General features: G+C 34.7%; 1 protein-coding gene across 1 annotated transcript; it reads right to left on the reverse strand.

The window, feature by feature from the left end:
- Positions 1–7,276: 7,276 nt before the first annotated feature.
- Positions 7,277–21,707, reverse strand: LOC128216347 (uncharacterized). Its single transcript, XM_052922905.1, has 4 exons — positions 21,572–21,707; positions 14,021–15,032; positions 13,613–13,729; positions 7,277–8,139 (listed from the first exon to the last, which is right to left on the reverse strand). The coding sequence occupies exons 2-4, from the start codon at positions 15,018–15,020 to the stop codon at positions 7,277–7,279; spliced, it is 1,980 nt and encodes a 659-aa protein (XP_052778865.1). The 5' UTR covers positions 15,021–15,032; positions 21,572–21,707.
- Between the last annotated feature and the right edge of the window lie 1,922 nt (positions 21,708–23,629).

The raw sequence follows: 23,629 nt of genomic DNA on the forward strand, positions 1-23,629 counted from the left end.
TGTAATTTTGGTATTTATGTTTTAGGCTTTGATATTGCTTTATAAGTTTGGAAGGGTTATTGTATTTAGGTTTTATCAATACGTGTTTGTTGATATATATCTGTTCATTTTATTTATAGAAATGTATAACAAAATCCAAAAGAAAAGGCGTTGGTCTTTGTCACGATTACAACTCTCTGATTGTTTTTTTAAGATATATTTAACAAACTTTTTAAAATCCAGCGATATTGTCCTGTTTGATCGGGAAAAACTTGCTAGAAAATAACTTTAATTGATCTTTATCAACATCTATGTCCGTCTTTATGGTAGAAACCAGTAGAAAGGCTTAGAGAATATCACATTTTGGGGCTTGAACTTAGGTAAGAGGTGGATACCTTAATCACATAACCAATTTCATCCTATGTAAAGTTTATTTGTATTACTTTAGTAACCTCCAATTTAGCCGATTTTCAAATATTATCAAGAATAGCTGAAGTAGAAGGTCAAACTAAGTCACTGAGTCGAATAAAAGAAAAATAAATCCCTGTTTTTACCAAACTAGGTATGAATCTTAAGAGAAATGATTGCCTGTGTTATATGTATACGTAGGCAGTGTAAAACGTAGTAGTATCTGATAAGATCAAGACTAATACTCTATCTTCTCAATGTATACATAACCAGTTATTGCTTATATTCTACTATTTCCATATGTACATACCCGACACCTTGTAATCGCCATGTGGACATACCCAACACTCTATCATCGCCATGTGTACATACCTAACACTCTATAATCCCAATGTGTACATAGCTAACACTCTATCATCCCAATGTGTACATACCCAACACTTTATCATCGCCATATGTACATACCCAACACTTAATCATCGCATGTGTACATACCAAACACTCAATAATCGCCATGTGTACACTCCCAACACTCTATCATCGCCATGCGTACACTCCCAACACTCAATAATCGCCATGTGTACATGTCCAACACTCTATCATCCCAATGTGTACATACCAAACACTCAATAATCGCTATGTGTACACTCCCAACACTCAATAATCGCCATGTGTACATGCCCAACACTCTATCATCCCAATGTGTACATACCAAACACTCAATAATCGCCATGTGTACACTCCCAACACTCTATCACCGCCATGTGTACACTCCCAACACTCTATCATCGCCATGTGTACATACCCAACACTCTATCATCCCAATGTGTACATACCAAACACTCAAAAATCGCCATGTGTACACTCCCAACACTCTAGTATCCCCTTTTGTACATACCCAACACTCTATCATCCCCATATGTACATACCCAACACTTTATCATCGCCATGTTTACACACACAACACTTAATCATCGCCATGTGTACACACCCAACACACTATCATCCGCATGTGTACATACCCAACACTCTATCATCACCATGTGTACATACCCTACACCCTATCATCGCCAAATGTACATATCTAACACTCTATAATCCCCATGTGTACATACCTAACACTCCATCCTTCCCATGTGTGCATACTTAACACTCTATTATCGTCATGTGTACACACCCAACACTCTACCATCGCAATGTTTATAATGTGATGCTTTCAATTTATTTCATGCATAACAGTGAAAGACTGGAAAATATTGGTGAATGATAACTTGATCATTTCACTCTGGGTCGAGTGAAATGATATCATTTGATCATTTCACTCTGCAGACAACTCGGGACTATTTTTTCCATTTTAAATAAGACTTGCTTCCCTTGACTTGTAAAAGTACATGTATGTAATGCACCAGTCAATTGTAACCACGCCCCACCCCTAGATCCGGGGAATAGCGGGGACTTTGACTTTCGGTCCAGCAAAGCCCGGGTAAAATCCCCGCCCTGCGGCTGCACGGCATCAATTCACCCCGAAAAAATACCGTAAGATCCCGAATCCACCATCCTAGCAAAAAGTAGCGAACTGTCCTTGCGCAGCGAATCCTCGCGGCCACAATTTTGATATTAATTGCGTTATAAATTCAAATTTCTACGATAATATTATAGCCTACTATTAAACTCATATTTATTTATCTCATTATGCCAAAATACATGTTCAGATATCATAAAACACTAACATGTGTCGATTGTTTATGAAGTATCCCGATATCTGTAAATCTGGGACAAATCTGACTGGTTGTGTTTAACGGTATTCGTGACCAAGAATATATTTATGTGAAAATAACGACTGTTATGACAAATTAAATCCAGTTTTGATTATTGTCGGGTATATATTGAACAACTTTGTCGTTATTATTAATATCGATGCATAATATTACTATAAATTCTTTCGCCCAGTGTTAAATGGTAGAGAGTTGTAGCGTTACAGGGATACATAAGAAATGTCAGAATAAAAAAGTATCCCTGATCGCTCATTATTGTAGCTTATACTATATACCGTACATTTTTTCATAGTTTGTTTGCGCTGTTTTGTGCTGCATCAACAGAAATGATGATGAACACAGAATATTTATTGTGAACATGTAGAAACCGTAGATAATATGAAATCCTAAATTGTAACTTAATTCACTTGATGTAGGTGTTATCTGCACTGAGACCAAATTTTGTTTTGTTTTTACCAAATTTGACCAGAAATTGACATTTACGCCTGATCGGATGGCATTAATAAATAGTTGATTGATAGTCAAGTTTCAGTCGAGGCAAGCTTAAAGATAAACCACCTTGTAGTCAAAACGTTCTGAATTCGTATATAAGTTGGCTGAAATTATATCTTCAAAGTAATCAGAAGCACAAAATAATGGTCAAAACATTGCGCTTCTTTAATTGTTTGGAAATCCATATATTTCAGTTCCAATATGACACGCCTTTACTGTTTAATAACTGAGCTTTACTTATTTTACAATAATTGGGAAAAACGTTATATAATCTTGTCAGTAAATATTACTTTCTTTACAACACTGGTTCGGCAAAACGAACCAGAGACTTTAAGTTTTGGTATTCCAAGTCATGTGGCGAATAAGTTAGTAAATGTCTGTGCTCACCATTATGGAAAAAAATCTGCTAGTGAAAAAAGGTGATGTCTGTTATCCAAATAACATCAACCTCAGTTTAAAAAGGGAATTTACCATATATGTCATATTAAATGAGCAGGTCTCGTGTCTTTTTCAAACTTCTGCTTGCTGCAAAAGACCCATTTTAGTACCTTTTTAATGTTCTCTCATTTCAAGTCAATAATATAAAATAACGTTCAGTATCCACTGTAACATAGCTATACACTCAACCTCCTGTGTTAGTCAATAAAATGGTAAACTGTATAAATACATTGGCTTCAATATATTAATACACAACTTTCCGCAATTTTAATGGCACTCATCAAATGCATTCAACAGAGTATTTTTTTTTCAATAAATGCATGGCGTGAGCAGGTTCTTCTCAAAAAGCGGCTGTATAAATGCTTTTTATCTTTTTTTTTAGTTAAGGGTTATGTTCATCATTGTTCATGTCATATAATTGGCAAATAGACCCTCAAAAAGACCCCCAGCACGTTTTATTAGGGCATGCACATTAGATAGGACATTTACGATAAGAAAATATTATGATTTACAATGTAACAGTAAGCACATCTAGCATAAAATTCTGATGAATAAGTGTGGTAATAACAGGTAGAACCTAATATAGGGGTGAACTACAAAATGTCTTTGCCTGGCTAAATCAAATTTGGCACATTACCATATTTATTTAGTTGTGGCCTGTTTGAATCATTGCAAAAACAAACCTGGAATATTAAGTGTAGGAATGAGCTTTAAAGTCCATTCACTCTCAAAATGTGATGACCAAATTCACCATATGTGACATGATTGTGTCAACAATACATTTTGCACTTCTTTCTTTAACAATCAAGCCCCTAACAACCACTCTTTGCAAAGGTTTATATCTTTACATTGAAGTGGACACTTATAATCAGCTTGAAATTGATTCTTACAACACCTAACCAAGCAATTTGTGGGCATCATCTTGTACACACGTTCAAACCCCAATAACACAACTATGTTCACAGTTGTACGTCTATTTTGGACAAAAACTCACTTGTCCGGCTCGGTGAACACCAACAAATGCAGCCTCATGTAGTGATCCTTCAATAAAATCAGAGCCTTCAGCAGAAGACATTTCAGGCGGGAGTATTGGTGGGGGTGGGTGCAGGAGGCGGTGTTTCCCCCCGCGTGTCAATGGGTTTTTTACATTTTCGATACCAAATTGCACAATAAGAATAAAATAACGGCTCTGTGGTCAAAAGTGGCCCTGCCCAAGCTGTCCCTGATTTCCTTTATACTCATATATAGAAAAACTTTGAAAATCTTCTCTAAAAAGAGTCTTTTGATAGTTTGTATGTAGCCTCATGTAATAGCTGTTAACTTAAATAGTTCAAATTATGTTCCTTTGGCCAAAGCATGCCTTGCCCTGGGGATTCCAAGATTTATATATAATGTATGAAGTAAAAGACTTTTTTCTCTGAAACCACAAGGCGCAGACCCTTGAAATAAGGTATGAAGCATAATGTAATGATGCTTTAGTCAGTTTGTTCAAATAATGTCATTGCTGTCCAAACTGGCCCTGAACCTGTGGTTTAAGGTTTTCCATATTCTTTTATAGTCTTATTTTTAAAAAAAAAACTTTTCTTAAACTTCATTCCCCAGCCCGGTCCAGCCTTATGTAGTGGGTCTTCCAAAATTGTTGAAATAACGCCCCTGGAGTCAAAGCTGACCAGGTCCCTGTGCTGGTTTTCATAAAATATCTTATGACCAGTAATATACTTAACTTTGAAATGACTTATGTGTGGAAATGACTGAAGAAGTTTAATACCACTAAGAGATCCAAATTATATCTTGTCTAAAATAACCAGGCCAACACCGTAATATTGGTATATAGCTTCATGTTTTGCTTAGTTACACTAACTACAACCGTATCAACCAATGCCTTTCTTAGCAACCAGTGACTTCCTAAGCAGTTTTTTACTTCCCTCTCAACCACTCACTTAAAAAGCATCCAATGATTTCTTAAGAAACCAAATACTTTCTTAGCAACCACTTTCTTCTTTGCAACTAGTGACCTCCTTAGTAACCAATTGCATCCTTAGCAATCACTTTCTTATCAATCATTTACTTACTAAGCAATGAATAATCTTTTTAGCAACCAATTTCTTCCTCAGCAACCCCTTTCTTACTAAGCAACCAATGGCCTCTTAGCAAGTAAAAACTTCTTAAGCAACCACTTACTTCTTAAGCATATGATGACTTCCCTGGCAATCATTTACTAACTTAAAAACTAATAACTTTCTGAACAACCATTTACTTCCATTGCAGCTACATTCACCAAACATTACTGAAGGCACAACTGATAATCTTCGCAACTATCAATATTTACAGCAACATATGACTTCTATAGCAACCAGTGAATTCCATAGCAACCAGAAAATGATCGAGCATCCACTTACATCCTTATTATACAATTATTATACCATATCATTATTGAACCTATCGGCAACCATTTATTTCCTAGGCAAGCAAGAACAATTCATACTTTATGTAAGTCTAAGACTTAAGTTTATGGAACTTTTAATATCACACTTAACAGTTGTTTTAACGTTGAAATCTCAGTGTCTACAACACTTTGTAGATCAATCATTATTCGCCCACATTTCAACGTTGAAGAATGGCTTTCAACGTTGTTGTGTCCGCTGAATCATTTATAAAATATGAATATCGACCCGGTTTGGTCAATGTCTTACTCAGTCAAAATTTACATTTTATTGCAACTTTTAAATTTCGATGTTGCCATTTGAACCTAAGGGTTTTCAAGGTTTTTAGTTTCAAGATAATATTATTGTCGCCTTTAGTCAACAAACCATTGCTATAACCAAGGCATTGCCGCATTCAGCACTTTCAGTGCTTTGATTTTAGTGTACGGACTCGCGCAAAAAGTAGGTAACCTTGACAGAGCGGTTATGCCGCAGTTCCTTCCCTTCGCAAAGAGACCACAGATAGGGACGGTCATCAAACAAAATTTAATTCAGCGGGGAAATAAGAGTTATATTGAAAAAAAAACACACGATAAATGGATGAAATACATTGCAAATTTGTTGCATTCAGTGTAAGATCGTATTTTATTTTACTCATGATCACAGAAAAATCATATTTCAACTCGTGGCTACGCCACTTGTGAAAATGTAGCCACGAGTGGAAATATTATTTTTCTGTGACCACAAGTGAAATAAAATACGATCTTACACTAAATTCAACAAATATCCTCTTTGTATTTCAGAAATGTTAAAATATCAAGAAAGTGATGTATGAGAACCAGTTGCCGAGTAATTTAGCTATTCTATTTTTTTTCAAATTGACTTGGCGGAACCAGCGTGGGCTTACTGCCGACTAAGACCAGATGTTTTTGATTTATACTTTTATTGTAGTTTTTGCTTAATTTCGGTATCAAAAGTAAACTTTTTATTATATACGTCTTTTCAGTATATTATCTTGGAAACATATTTGGTACAATAATATGAGTGAGTCCGTTTAAGTCGATTATTACATTACAACACAGTCGTATGGCATCTAGTACCCAATTGTTTGTATAATTTAATCAATCAATATATGAGGAGAGAATTTGCACATTGGTTGATGTCTATGTAATTTATTGAATCATATTTGGGAAAACAATTTACACCTAGGTCAATGTCTATACAAATATTCAATCAATATATGAGGATACGTACGTTAACACATAATATACATCACATTAAGAAATTACAAATTGCTTAAAGAAATGACAAACAGTTCAGATTATACCATTTTCTTTAACATTCATTACACAATAACTCATAAAACAGTTAAGCTTAATACGTTTTAACGTCATAAACAGTTCATTTGATTAAAGATTTACCCATTTACGCATACTTCGTTCTTGTGTGGTATGGTGATAATTAAAGAAGTCCAACTTCAACACAAATTATTTATTTAATGTCTTGTGTGGTAAGAAGATAACATATGGGTATATTTCATCCACAAATTATCACATAACTTCAAAGTTTTCCGTCAAACCTTTCGACATGGATTTAGTTGAGAAATATAAGTGAAATTATGTGCATTTAATCATATAGAATTTATAAGCATATTGTCAGTACGGTACGATACATCGTATTACAATTGTTCTTACACACTAGAATTCATTTACACAGGATATATAGTTTTCACTCATATTAATTGGAAGACTTGATAATAAACTATACTAAGATGAATACTTTCACATAATTTTTCAATTCCAGTCTTTTTAATGTACTGCAGGTGACAAACATCATCTTCTTCAGTGAACAGTAAGCCACACTGTACGGACGCTCAATCCCCTTCCCCTTCCCCTTCCCCAGCAGTTGGGTTATCTCGCCGGTGAGCGTGTCCAGTAACAGGATGTTGTTACTGTACCTCCCACATATGAGCAGCTGGATGTCTCCTACAGCTGTCAGACCCTGTGGTGATGTCAGTGTCGGGTCCTGGTAGGACTGGAGCACCTCTAGTGAGATGCTCAGTTTGGTTATGGTGTTGGTGCCCGAGTCTGATACATATGTGGCCGGAGTTGGACTCTCTCTGGTCACTGTCAGATACAAGGGAAGCTGAAACAAAGGTTTTCCACTGCTGTTTTTGTTCACACTCTTCTTCACCTTTCCTTTCATGTCAATCAACATAACCTTAGCTGGGGAGGTGAAGGACACTATCAAGTTGTCATCACAAAAATCTATTCCATGACACTGTCCACCTACTTTAACAATATCCTGTAGTGTGATATTTCCCTGAGCAGATACGAGCTGTATCTTTCCCTCCATTGGCAGAGTGACGGCTGCCCTGTCCCCGGGCAGGAGACACATGCCCCACGGCTCACTTGACAGTTTCACCTGAGACACCACCTTGTTGTTATTGGTGTCCACCAGCTTCAATGAGTAATTATAGCGATCTACCAGTAGGAGTTTGTCCACGGAAAGAAGGGCCACACTGGTCAGGAAGCAGTCACTGCTATCACCTGATGTCTTCATTGAAATGTCAGGCTGTCTGCTGAACTTGGCCCGGCTTAGGTCTGCACTGCCTTTGAAGTGGGCTAAAAGTAAACATCATCATAAAAAACAATAATAAAAAAACGTTTTGTTTCATCATGACATTCAAAAATAATAATATTAATAAGAAGAAGAAGAAGAAGAAGAAGAAGAAGAAGAAGAAGAAGAAGAAGAAGAAGAAGAAGAAGAAGAAGAAGAAGAAGAAAAAGAAGAATACTTTACCGCAACGACATACAAAATGACATAGTAGTTTTCATTCTATTTTTATAAAAAAATATATGAAGGTATGCGATAATCATTTAAAGCACACTTGTCAGCCATATAGATAAGGGTACAAATCAATCATTTTACTGAATCATCATTGCTGTTACAGTTTCGGTATAAAATGATTAGGGTAAATATAAGGTAATACAAAGCAAACGTCCTTGCATCAGAAAATAATAGGGTTATAAGTGCTGCGTTTGGTCAAGGCGGTTGTATTAGAATGGAGCGAATTTTTGAAGATTTAAATTAATGAGGCGCAAGACGATTGAAATTAATATCAACGAGAATCGAATACGACATTCCGAATCAAACGCAATATTAGCAACCCTTTTATTATATATATATATATATATATATATATATATATATATATATATATATATATATATATATATATATATATATATGACTTGCTTAATCACTTAAAAGACACATGTTTTCATGATAATTGTCATTTAATTACGCACTACTTTGTGTTATGACGTCATTTTAACTTTGTCACAATGTACAAAGATACGATTATGATACGACGCCAGCTGAGTAGAATGCGGCCGTTTGGCACTGAATTGGAATGCGGTCTATCGTATTGTAAGGTATGTAAAGCGCCTGGAATTATGATGGTATTGTTTAAGTATTAGTACCGTAGTGTAATACTCACACAGTATAGTAGATATAATTCAAAATATGTGCCTTATGTTTATTTGGATCGAACATTCCAAGTTGAGAACAGCTCTGTCTTAATTTAGGACATATTAAAATGACTTATTGATTGAACGTGGTCGATTCACAAATATACGGTTTACAGTAATTTCGTACCCTAGTCATTTCAATCTCCAAAACAAATAGATAATGATAACAAAAATAGACAAGGGTAAATGATTGTGCTATTATGATAATATATATATGCGATGAATTAATTTTACGTTGTTCACTATGTCTGGCAAACTGAAATTATTGTTCCATTAATTAACCTATTAGCGAAATGATCAAAGAACTTACAATACGATACAGTAAGTTTATTGCGTAAAATATTATACAATGTTCATAGCATATAACGTACAATACAATGAATGGAGAAAGTACAGAAATACAATATTCTGAAGCAATTTAACATGAATGATATAACATCCTATAGTTGTTAGAGTGTGGTTATAAAAATAGAAATGTAGCTAATTTTTTTAGTATAATTACATTAAATAGCAGCAATTCAGGTATAAAAGGAAATACGTGCCTAGTTATGTAAAACCTCCCTTAGCTGGTTAGCAAAGTATATATATATTGCTAATCTATATGTGTTATGCATATGTTACATTTTAACATTGATTCAAATTTATTTAACGTTGGCCAGTGAAAAAAATAAGGCTTAGCAATTTGTTTCTTAATTCCCTATATCTTGGGCACACAAGTAGAAAGTGAAATTCAGATTCTACCAGATTCATATCACATGATATACATATTTTTTTCATTTACGGGTGTGTTAGTATATCTTTCCGTCTCGATTCCAAGTCTATGGACAGAAGTTCTAAATCGTGCAAGAGCATATCGAAATTTGTTTTCATTGATTGTTTCTAAATATTTTTCTCTGATGAAAGCATGTTTAAATAAGGCGTATGTTCTTAATCTAGGTGAATTATTGATATCTGCGAACCAGCTTTGGCAATATGGGTCTATAATTCTCTTTTTGATTACCTCAAATGTGTAAATATCGATCCCTTAAGGTCGCCAAATATCAGAAAAACCATGTTCACTCAAAATATTTTTAACTTGAGTGGCCCAGTTTTTTATTTTTATATGTTTTATTATTTGAATCGTCTGTTCGTAATACGTAATACGTATGTTGGATTAAACTATTATCTCTTGAAACAATAACTTTTTTCCAATATTTGATTAAATTTATTTTCCTATATACTATCATTGGTACCCTTCCAAGTTCTCCGTATAATGCAATTAAGTTTGTTTTAGTTTGTTTGTATAAAGCGAAGAAATATTACATAGATCTGTTCTTTGTCGGTAGCTGGATTCATACCCCAGATTTTTTAGCAGAATTTAAAATCTAAGCCCACTATCACATCATACAGTTTAATTTTCAGTATTATTAAATAGTTGATATAATTTATACAGTGATAAAGATGCATGTTGAGCAATCAGTTTTTGAGACCTATTGAAGTTGCCATTTTTAAACAAATTGATTCCTAAGTATTTTAAGGAATTAACAACTTCTATTGGGTTACCATAAATCTGTTAGTTTATTTGTGTTGCCCTTCCATTTTCAAAGATCATTGCTTTAGTCGTTGATACCTGTCGCAGAAATGTCCAACGTCAATTAACATTAATCTTATAGTTTCAGCTGATTTTGCAAAAAGTACCATATCATCGACATAAAATAATAAGAATATTTTAATATCATCTAGAGATATCACCCCTGGCCGATTAGAATTAACATTACGTATAAGGTCATTTATAAAGAACATCGCTAAAAGAGTAGAACTAGGATCCCCCTGTTTAACCCCGGGAGAAGTTTCAAAAAGGGAGATAATCACGATTGATATCTAACACACGACTTAACACAGTTACACATCGCTTTAAAAGCATCGACAAAGCGGCCATATATATTTTCATTTAACAACTTGTGCCATAGATATGTTTGGTGAATGCGGTAAAAAAAAATATTGATCATCCATAAACACACAGTATAGTTTTTCTTTTACGCTTAGAAATTTTGAGATTATCGATTGTAAAATAACAAGGCAGTCCAAAGGACGGCTTTATCCCCCGCCGTTGTTTTTAATATATTTTGTTTTTCTCGCAACCTGACTGGTACCTTGAATCCGACCAAAATTGTACTCAACCACTGGCCAAGAGTGGGAATATAGGAAACACAAGTTGTTTGATCGGTAACCTAAATATTCTTGGATATTTGAACATATTATAAAACGATATTTGTTAAAGTTTTTCATATTGTGTGTAGTGTAGGTAAAATCAATGTCAAGGTTATTTTGGCTAAAAATAGGAAGTAAAATGAGTCCTTGATTTATAACATCAATGAAATAGCAAGCCTTAAGTATTTTTGATAAAGTGATACATATATATATTGTGGTGACGTCATAACATTGTTTTACTGCTTTTGAAGAGAAAACACATGTCATAGATATATTATCACATTTGTGTCCATTGTTTTTTTTAAATATTAAACTTGATGCACATATTAATAATGCTTGGTAGAGTGCGCTAAGTATCAATCTGCGCAACTTGTTTAACACTTTCAATTAACATTTATATCTTATCCTAAAAGTACGTATAAGGTCAATAAATCCAGTTGAAGAATTGACATGTCTACACTGCTAAAAAGCCCGGACACAAGCATGTGTACTATGACCTTTAAATGTCAGATGTGACCATGACCATTGAGGTATGGACACGGTCAAGGTCACTGCACATCGCCTCAATGAGGACAACATTTGTACCAAGTAATTTAGTAATCCATCAATGCATAAGTAAGTTATAGCGAGGACACGAGCCTGAATAGTATGATCTGTAAATGTCTTGTGTGACCTTAACCTTTGAGGTATGGACCCGGGTCGAGGTCACTGCACATCCTCTCAATGAGGACAACATTTGTACCAAGTAATATGGTAATCCATCCATGCATAAGTAAGCTATAGCCCGGACACGAAATGTTACAGCCAGATGGACGGACGGAGAGACGGACGGACGGACGGACGGACGGACGGACGAACAGACAGACATACTGACAGACGGACGAAGTGCATTCCTATAATCCCCTCCCCACTCCGTGGCGGGGGATTAAAAATAAAGTCAGATATAGATTTTCCTTTCTGAAAACCAAATTGATTTTTTGTGAGCTTTTTATTCACAACGGACTAATTTGTTAATCTATTAAGGAGTATTTGTAAGTAAATTTTGGCTATGATGTTTATTAGAGTGATTCCTCTATAATTATTAGCGTCGTTTATATCACCCTTCTTAAAATTGGTGCGATTATGCCTTTCCCCCAAGACTTAGGATACTCATGGTTAAGAAATATGCGAATATATAATGTTTTTAGGAAAGGTAATATAATATTGTAGGTATTAGTAATAGGAATTAACGGCACTTAAACTTTAAGTGCCGTTAATTCCTATTACTCCAGACGTGTGGAATCTTTCAATGATTGTAATACCTTTCTGGAGTCAAGTCAAGTCAAGTGTTGACTGGAATTGCAATCAAGTGCTACAATTAACATGGTTTGTTTCAAACTGACAAAATTACCATATTCTTTGATTATAACATGTTTTTCATTAATCAGTATCAGTTCTAGTACCGAATCGTCCATCAACATGGTCAACAACCGTCAAAATGGTAGAAAGAAATAAGTGTAGATCGAGGAATTATATATAGGAATTTCATGATGAATAGAAGTATGAATTAATAGATCTCTAGCGTTACTTTGGCTTGGAGTTACTTTCATTCTTATACGACGATTTTTTTTACTAATTTTGGATCGAACTCAAACATCAGTCATATAAGATTCATATATATGTTACTTTAATAAGTCTATATTCTTAAGTATTGTAATTCATAACTTAAAAAATAAATAAATATGTTACGAAATGACCAAAATGGTCGGGTACGAAAATAATATCTAAAGGTTACGAAATGACCAAAAAGCGGAGGGTACGAAAACACTAGGGAACGAAATAACTTGCTCCAAAATAGACCAAGGCATCAAATATTATGTAACAACTGTAATAAAAGAATGATTAATAGTGAATATCAATGTAATTGCTATGCGCAAAATATTCAGAATTAAGAACCAAATATATAAGTATATATTATAGCTTGTGGCCAACAAAGCAAAAACATGTCAATTTATTATCCGAAAGTTCGAGAAAAACTAATTAACTTATTAAAGTTTATGTACAATGCAAACTAGTTGTTTCCCTTTTTCATCCTTAATATTGTTGTGCTCTTCTGTTAAAACAATTTCTGGCCTTAATGCATGTCTTTGCATATGTTGTAATTGCTATGAAGTTGTATAAATGTTTAATGCAATAAACAATGTTGAGTTGAGTTGGTGAGGATTTGTACAAGAATTTCATTTTTTTTTTCTTTTTTAACCACTCGTTAACATAATTTTTAACGTAACGTCAACGTGCCTAGTTAGCTTGAGCGACGTCTACAGACTTTTGCAAACTGCATCATCAACTGCACTACTTAAGGAAATGTCAAATTATTCAGTGGTTGTACACAAACCTTTCTGTGATGCACCTTGCATGTGTTTTTGTTGTTGCTGCATCGTCGCGGGTTGCCGTGGTTGCTGCTTCTTCTGTTGTTGTCGTTCTTGATGTCCTACCGCCGAAGTTGATTCGCCTGAAATTATGATGGAAATAAATTAAGTATATATGCCTAAACAATAAAGTATATATCAATCAAAAATATATGCCTTAAGTTTATTTGGATCTCAATTTTATTTGCGGAATATTATTTGTCGAAGTATTTCATTCTTTAACTTTTGTTTAGCACTTGGTGTACTTTACAAAATAATTGTTAACGTAGCGTTAACGTGTCTGGTTAGCTTGAGCGACGTCGGCAGGCTTTTGAACAGACTAATTAACTGCATTACTTAGGAAATGTCAAATTAGTCTGTGGTTGTACGCAAACCTTTTTGTGATACAGCTTTCATGTGTTTTTTATGTTGTTGCATCGTATCCTGTTGCCATTGTTCCTGCGTCGTCTGCTGTTGTCGTTGTTGGTGCACTAACACCGAAGTTGATTCGCCCTCTTCCAACCCTCCTATTGCTTTTTCAGAAGCTATTAACTGCTCAGTCGCGGGGTCCCTGTGAAACTTGTATCTGGGAACATCACTCCTCCTGCTCACATGTTCCAGGGCTGTCTGGAGACCTGCCAGCTCTTTTATAGCTCGTTTTCCTACTATTAATAGCTGGTTGCTGTTGTCGTCATGTGCTTGTATCTCCGACTTTAGTTTCTCAATGGATGATTTCATGTTTGTGCATTTTAATTTCAGTTCATCTAGCAGTGTCTTGGATGTCCGTTTCTTCTGATCAATTTCTGCCAAGAGTTCGTTTTCCCTCTTATCCAGGTACTGGTTAATTTCAGTCCTGAATTCGCGAAGCTCATTAATATTGGTAAAGCTTTCTTCGTCTACTGATTTCATGATCGCCTGAATGTTGTGTGAAAGTTTGCCGATGTCACTGGACATCTGGACAAGTCCTGTTTTAAGGTTGTTGTATTCAGCACACTGCTTGTATTGTTTTGCCACTTGCGAAATTTTCTCTACCTTACAAGATCGATGCTCTTTATTCTCAATCAAACAGTCTCCACACAAAAGTGCATCATGACGCGGACAGTAATACTTGATACATTCTTTAGCATGACGCTGACATGTTTCTGTAAACATTTCATCTTCACTCTCTCCGCGGAAAGAGGAAGGCATACTGCTCTTGTTCTGGAGCGCGTGACTTTTGGTTATTTTCTGATTCCGGTGTACTCGTGCACAGGTGGAACACAGGAACTCCATGCAGACAGGACAGAAGGCCTCGGAGAAGATTTTCCTGCCGTCCTCCGCGCATGGCTGGCAGTAGGTTAGGTCAGGCGCCGACCCAGATGCCATTTGTGCCTTTCGTCCGGGAACTGAATCCATCCTCCTGAGAGCCTTAAATATTTAAGGAAAATAGCGTAGCTACAATATTAACCATAATGATATTATGACGTAAAAGAAATTGTATTTTTCATCACAAATTCCTAGATCCCCCCCGTCACCCCTTGGAACTCTCCCTCTTTACATACCAATTTCTCTCTCGCATTCTCTCTCAAAAGAACCACCTCCTTCCCTCTATTTTCTCATTCCATTCTTTCTGTTTCTCTCTCTCTCTGTACTAACCTTCGCCTCTCTCTCTCTCTCTCTCTCTCTCTCTCTCTCTCTCTCTCTCTCTCTCTCTCTCTATATATATATATATATATATATATATATATATATATATATATATATATATATATATATATATATATCTCTCTCTCTCTCTCTCTCTCTCTCTCTCTCTCTCTCTGTATCTCTCTCTGTGTCTTTGTCCCTTTCTCCATCCCCTCTCACCCTCTTTCTCTTTCTCTCTCTCTCTCTCTCTCTCTCTGTACTCCCCCTCACTCTCCTCTCTCTTTCCCCTTCTGTGTCCCTCCCTTCCCCTCTTTTACTCCCCCCTCTCTCTCTCTCTATCTCTCTATCTCTCTGACCGTACCTCTCCTTCCCCTTCTCTGTGTCCCTCTTTCACTACCTACTTCCCTCCCGACCCCTATTCCTCCTCTCTATATATTTTTTTTCTCTCCCTCTCTCTCTCCGTCCCATCTCACCCATTCACTTTCTCTCTTTCCCCCCACCTCTTTTTCTATCTCCGTACCGCCCCCCCCCCCCTTTTCTCCCCTTCTCTCTCTCACACTCTCTCTGTCCCACTCCCCATCCCCTCCGACCCATATATATATACAAATATATATACCATCCCCTCTCTCTCTCTCTCTCTCTCGCGCGCGCGCGCTCTCTCTCTCTCACCCCCCCCTCTCTCTCTCTCTCTCTCTCACCCCCATCTCTCTCTCTCCCCCCCTCTCTCTCCCATCCCATCTCACCTAATTTTCTCTCACTCTGTTTGTTTCTCTCTCTCTCCCTCCCCCTATGTATCCCGTCCCTCTCTCTATATATATATCTTTGTCCCTCTCCCCATTCTCTTCCATTTATCCCTCTCTCTCTCCCTCTCTCTATCTTTCTCGTTCTCGTTTTGCTGCATTTCCAGACGTTAATTATTGGCGCCGTACTGAAGTGCGCGCCTATTATAGAATGGGTATTTATTTTAGTTAGTGGTAGGAGCGGTTTTTAAGTTGATTGACAGTTGGGTTTTACTGTTATTTTATTATGATTAAAAAATGCAAATGGATGGCGATTGCATGGCTGTTAATGCTATTAATGGTTGAATAGATTGTCTTCAATTTATCTTCAAAACATTATATCGGAAGAACGACAAATAAGTTTAATAACTGTTCCCGATTCGTTAACGTTTTCCGATTGGTTACCTGTAATATCATGTGCCGGAAATGTAAACATTCGGAGGAGTTCCGAATGAAATGTAAAATGTGTGGACCGGTAATTATGGGAATGGGAATAATTATGTTTTATGTTGTTTTGTTATGTTTACTGCATTAATAAACCATGAGGTAAGCTGTTTTCTTTAATTTAATCGATATTGGAATTAAATGTTCACCTAACTTTATTTGTTAATGTGTTGAAGGTGACATTAGTAAAATTTTATTACGATTGCCCCCGAGTTGTTTTATTTTTAGAACACTACACATATCCGGATGTTGCTATTTTTAAGAACCAGAAGGTATTTCCCCGCTATTCATAGGTCAATAATGGAATTTCTACATCGTCGATTATAGTTGTAAACTCGGTGAAGTTTTCTCATGAATATTCGTTTAAAATAAGTAAACACTAAAAGTGCACACTGACAGTTGATTACGATACATCTAACACTTTGAGTCATTACAGTAAAACATGGATAATAAGCCAATTATACGCGTAAGAGAAGATTTTCTGTCGAAAAGACTAATGTCAACAATCAGCATAGAACTGGGATATTCGTATCAAAGGGCTATTCATGTAAGTATCCTTGAGTAGTTGTGTACGTTTATGTGTTCAAAAATGTTTGTTTTTTTAATTTATCTTTGGAATTCTTAAATCATTTTTATTTGCTAAATGTTAAGACAGCGCTTTTAATATTTCTACATGTACTATAAATATACATGTTACATACTTTACATCTACTTATAATGCACCAGTTAATTGTAACCACGGCCCCATGGTTTCGGGCTGGAAGCCACGACAGCTTTGACACAAGCGACATTCATTTGCTTGGTGTAGGTCTCGTTGAACGCCATACTGTTGTGAATCATTATCAACCATATGCACAACAACTGCACATTTGTGCCTACCAACCCTTACTCTTGGCTAAAATGGATATTAGTGCAGAATGTATAATTAATACATGTGCATTTGTATTTTACGGTTGTAGTTTCTGTTGGTTGATAATCAGAAGTCTAATTTCTTTCAGGCAGGAAAATGACTGAATATTACTAGTATATGAAGAATTCCAGCCTGCATTAAATACTTTGTTGGATCATTGAGACAGATTTGACATCCATGTCTATCCACAAGGTAGTCACATCTGATAGAGATTATGTGAGTATTTCATATAAAACATATTTGAGTTGGTGTTTGTTGTTTTATAAACTCACTGTATCCAATAATCCAGTGGTGGTGGTGGTGATGGTGGTGGTGATGATGAATTTTATTGATAAATTTTGTAATTATCTTTATATTATATACATGTAGGTATCAGCTTATTGTTGTTGTTTTTAAATAATGTTGAGAAATATTAAACTGTTTATATTTTATTTTGTATATGTATGGCAGTATTATTATCTATACAAATAAGTTAGAAAGTACTTTTTTTCTTTTACAGCACTAAACATTCTAGATGGGTAAAGAACCTGAAGGGGCATGAAAACCAAATCAGCATTGACTCAGCATTGAGTAATTATCATCTGTGCACACACTACAAGTAAAAACGCATGGGAACAAACCAAACTTCAAATGTTGAAGAGTGAAGAATGATTGTGAAAAATTCTAAATGTTAGAATACCATTGACTAAATAAAACAAATATACATCGATTACCAACAGAGACTGTTTACATGCTATAATATTAAAAAGACATTAGTTGAGAACTTTCACTCTGACATATTTGGAGGGGCATTACCGCCTACTTAGTGTTCTTGTTTCTTTACATATTTTAATTTAAAAGTACAGTCATTGTTTTTAAATCTGAATTCTGACTTAGTATCATAAGTAAAATTCATTTATTTGAATGATTACATTTTATGAATAAGTCCAATTAAGCTTTATCAATTTTTACAAGAAAAAGGTTGATTTTTAAGCATTTTATTAGTTATAAAAATGTATAGTTACATGACATTATGTATATTTTCTTCAAAACTGAACGGTAAACTATCATAAATTGTCTTTTAAATTGTTCATTAGACATCATTGAAAATATTTAAAATGATTTCAGCAGGTTGTCTTATTATTAACTATTTTTTATGAATTTATAAAACTGCTATATATTTTCAAACATCGAAATACTGCTCTGTTCCGAAGACTCACAATATCAATCAAAATGATTTTTTTTCCATGTGTATTAATAATATGTTCGGTTGAACTTAATTTTTCTGTTAACTGAAGTTTATTTTACCAGAATACTGTTGTGTTTATTTCATAATCTCTGATAATGTGAAAAAAAATCAAATATAGACAAAATATTTTAATTCACAGGTAAACAATCTTCAAAATTTGGATAAAAGTCACATAGTGTACCATGATAATAACTATGTTGTCGGTAAAAGCTTTATAAAAGTGTGTATTACTTATACCTTAATTCAGTTTCAAATAATTATGGCCTTTAAGGATTTGTGTTTTCAATATAGATTTCCTGTTATATTGAGCTTTGTCAATTTTTGTTGTTGTTTTGTATTATGTACAATTACTACTTCTATTTCCTAACATTTTGTCTCATTCGTCAAATTGAATTGTTACATATTTAAAGTGAAAAAAAACACACACTATTTTTAAAGATGCACTCTTACTCCCAAATAAGACTTATGATAATTAATATTAATTGTTTTGATTTTTTTCAAAATGGATTGATAGATGTTCAACAACAATGTTTCTAATGAAGGATCTTGAGTTCAATTTGCTATTAATAAGAATGAACATAAAACATGGTACTTCTGCATTGTGATACTATAGTAGACCACAGTAAATCTTTTAGCAATCACCAATCATTTAATATTTGTCATGCTTTATGTTATTATAAACAGGGTCACAAGCTTGTTATCAGTAAACAATATTTCAGTAAATGCATTATTTAGTAAGTAGTTATTGTTTTATCATTCAATTTGATGTGTGTTATAAATACAATTATATGTATTGATTTCAAATAAGAGTTTCACTTTAATGATGCTCATTAAAAGATAATGAACATACACACAAAAACTAGACACATTTGATACTTATTATATGAATGATTATTGTTTAGGTGACCTCTTGATTTGATTTGGAGATATTCATAAATGGGTGTTATTCTTTATTGTCTTCAGTTTCTTATACATTTAAGGATTTTTATAATTGCTTTTCTGGTATATATTACAATGTAATTTAATGCAAATGAAAACACACTTTAAACTAGACACATTTGATACTAATGATATAAATGATTATTGTTTACATGTACTCTGATTTGTTATGAAGATATTCATAAAGGGGTGTTCTTCATGTTATTATACATTTTAGACTTGATTTAGTATTGCTTTTCTGGAATATATTCATTTAATGCACAAAGAAATTATTTTAAGTGTTCAGTATCACTTTCACACATTGTTTACTATTATTTTTTTTGCATATTTGGCCTATTTATGCTTATATGTACATTGTTGTATTTCAAAACCTTTGTGAAAAATAGAAACAGTATTATTTCTTTCATACATAGTCTTATACATATTCAGTTTGAATGCGTTATTTTTATCATATTTGAAAAATTTGCCATTGTCCAATAAGACACATGCTGTTTTTGTGTTAATATCAACTAAAAACATCCATTTTCAACTCTTCTTTACTATGTAAATGAAGAAGTTAATATTATAACTCCATTGATCAGATTTTTATGCAATTTTACATTACATTTTAGTATTATAAAACAGCTAAAAACAAGGCATGTTATGTTATAAATGCATTTCATCTAGTAAACAATGTTCACTTTTTATATAACAGTTCAATAATTATGTTCTATTTATGTTTGCAACTTTCAGACGAAATGATAATGTTTTTTAAAGTACTACAAAAATTGTTAAATTGTTATTTCATATAACTTTTTCATGATGAATGAGGTAACTTATTCCTCCCTACAAGTTGTCATTCCAGCATGGTGACGTTGCCCCCTCCCCCTATATGATTAGAACTGCAGTGTACATGAACAATAACTCTATTTCAACGTATTGCAAGAGTTATTCCCTTTGTATCTTTTCCTGTCCGGAGCATAACTAGAAAACTACTTTTTTGGAATTTCATTAAACATCATTCAATGGTATTAAGCACAACGAGAGGAAGTGCAGTGCACAATGACTAAAGCTGTTTTTAAGCTAATTACATAATTATTGCCCTTTGCCGCTTTTTCTTGACCAGAGCATTACTTTAAAACTACTTATGGTATTGAAATAAAACTTGGTATATGGGTACGTGGCAATGACAAAAAGTACAGTGCACAAGCAACCTAATTCTGTCGTGTTCATTAATGTACTCCACCGCTAATGAAATGTTCAACTTGAAACTCTTCAATTTCAATGCTTTTGCCTATGTTGTCAAGCAGAATACTACAAATATTTTGAGAATTTCACAGATGCGGTTCAATGCACCATAATATGCTTGTTGGCCTTGACATTCCTTGTTTTTCAACATATAACAAATGCATAAACTATTAAACGGCGCCCTTTGATACTTTGCATCAATGGTCTTTCTTGTACACTATTGATATAAGAGAGCACTACGAAGCAGCGCTATAAATGCACACCAAGAAACCACGTAATAAAATACATCAATACGACTTTCCTTTAAAAGGGTCACAATACAGGCTGATACAAATATATCTATTCTTTTAAATGTTACGCTTTATAATGTTTAACTTATTTGACTTTGATGATCAAACCAAAAAAAATGACTAAGATGTATGTACCGATAAAACAATATAATCCTTTTTAAAAGGGAATGTATAGCTACGTGGCCACAAATGGTCGATCCGTATTGATTTGAGTTTTAAAGATCAAAGGTCGAGGTCAAATGTCCTCTTCTACTAATACACAAATATTTGTTGGACTGTTGGGTGGTCGTACGGTACTGTAGACCATAAAAAATCCGCCTCATTGACTTTATGACAAAGTATGTATATGTTTCTTGTTGAACAAGGTTTCAAAAAATTAACTTGAAAGTAAATTTAACAGGGAAATCGAGTAAACAATTTTGGATAATTCAGATGAATACAATTGAGTTAAGTATTTCAAGAAATAGGTGAACAAAGATATATATATATATATATCAACTTACAACAATGTGGAGAAATCTGTTTACTGCATTGTCCAATGCACGTTTTACGACAGATTTAGTGGCTACCAAATAATTGGTGTCCGAAAAACAGAACACAGGTCATGAATAGATAAACCTTTTGAAAACGAAACTAACAACTTCCTGTTTATAACTTCTTGATTGTGAATGGAAGGGAACTAAACCTTCAAGCTAAGTAATGTTGTTTATTCGCTTTACTTCCCCTTGAAAAATAGTAAAAGTACTCTCATCAAGGTCATACACACAGGTGGCAGTTTGCATCTCACCCGATAAATAAAAGTACTTTATCATAACACAGGTGACAGTTTCGCACCTTCATGAGACGACAGAGGCCATAAACCTATTTGTATGTTTCGCGTGATCCCCCCCCCCCCATTGCTCAAGTCATACGGTGACCCAACGGCCGATGTCATACACACAGGTGGCAGTTTTGAACATTCATACTATGGCTGAAGTCATACACACTGGTAATAGTTCCGCACATTAGTCCAACAGCGGTGTTTATACACACAGGTGGCAGTTTCAAACATTTACTCGATCGCCGAGGTCATACACACAGGTGGCAGTTTCGCAATTTTACCCGATGGCCGAAGTCATACACACAACTGACAGGTTTGCTGGTAGTTTCCTACATTCGCGCGTTGGCCGACCACTCAGGTGGCAGTTTCACATTCACCAGGAGGTCGAGGTCATACAAACAAGTGGCAGTTTCGCACTTTCACCAAACAGCCGAAGTCATGCATAGAGGTGGCAGTTTCGTACTTTCACCCGACGGCCTACATCATACACACAGGTGGCCGTTTTGCACTTTCACCCGACAGTCGAGGTCATACACACTTGTGGCAGTTTCGCGCTTACATTGGACGGCCGATGTCATTCACGCTTGTGCAAGTTACGCGCAATCATTAGATGGCCGAGGTTATACACACAGATGGCAGTTTCTTACTTTCATCGCATGGCCAGTGTTACACACTGGTGGCAGTTACGTGCTTTCATTAGATGAAAGATGGCAGTCCTCTGTGTGGATATTGATAAATTCGGGTATATAATAACAAGAACATGATATATTTTACATGTCACCTAATCCAATATTAAACGTGACTTAAGTAAAAAAAGAAATGTGTGTTTATCACATCATATCTGAACAGAAAGATAGGGTCGGCTTTAAGTGGTTATGTTGTGGTTTAAGTTAATATTTTCATATCATTGTTTGAGGACTTTACTTCATATATTTGGGATTGTTCTGAATCGGGTCGGTTAGCCTCCCCATTTCGATTTGTTGGTTTACAATTTATCAAAAACGGAAGTTATTTTAAGGAAAGTTAGTACATTAAAAAGTCCTAAATAGCAAATTTCAATTATTCCCCATACTCTGTGGTAATACAAATGAGAAGTGCGAAGGAGATAGAATTGTGAGGGTCTTATTCCCCTTCTGTGATTGGCTATAGTAGTGATCATGAACAGAAGATAACGCGTTTTGAACTATTTCAATCACATTCTGTGATGTCATAAGTTGATCATGTATAGAAGATAACGCGTATTGAACTTTTTAATCACATTCTATGATGTCAAAAGTTGATCATGTATAGAAGATAACGCGTTTTGAACTTTTCAATCACATTCTGTGATGTCATAAGTTGATCATGTATAGAAGATAACGCGTTTTGAACTTTTCAATCACATTCTGTGATGTCATAAGTTGATCATGTATAGAAGATAACGCGTATTGAACTTTTTAATCACATTCTATGATGTCAAAAGTTGATCATGTATAGAAGATAACGCGTTTTGAACTTTTTAATCACATTCTGTGATGTCATAAGTTGATCATGTATAGAAGATAACGCGTTTTGAACTTTTTAATCACATTCTGTGATGTCATAAGTTGATCATGTATAGAAGATAACGCGTTTTGAACTTTTCAATCACATTCTGTGATGTCATAAGTTGATCATGTATAGAAGATAACGCGTTTTGAACTTTTTAATCACATTCTGTGATGTCATAAGTTGATCATGTATAGAAGATAACGCGTTTTGA

Source organism: Mya arenaria, chromosome 14 (genome assembly GCF_026914265.1).
Source record: "Mya arenaria isolate MELC-2E11 chromosome 14, ASM2691426v1".
In the NCBI taxonomy this organism is placed as follows: Eukaryota; Metazoa; Mollusca; class Bivalvia; order Myida; family Myidae; genus Mya; species Mya arenaria.

What these genes read in the sequence shown, in the direction of transcription:
- LOC128216347 (XM_052922905.1), bottom strand. Translation starts at nt 15,020, where the DNA reads ATGGATTCAGTTCCCGGACGAAAGGCACAAATGGCATCTGGGTCGGCG. An exon ending in GAAAGCTGTATCACAAAAAG is followed by an intron (nt 13,730 to 14,020) that starts GTTTGCGTACAA and finishes TCATAATTTCAG; the next exon opens with GCGAATCAACTTCGGCGGTA. An exon ending in GCAAGGTGCATCACAGAAAG is followed by an intron (nt 8,140 to 13,612) that starts GTTTGTGTACAA and finishes GTTTACTTTTAG; the next exon opens with CCCACTTCAAAGGCAGTGCA.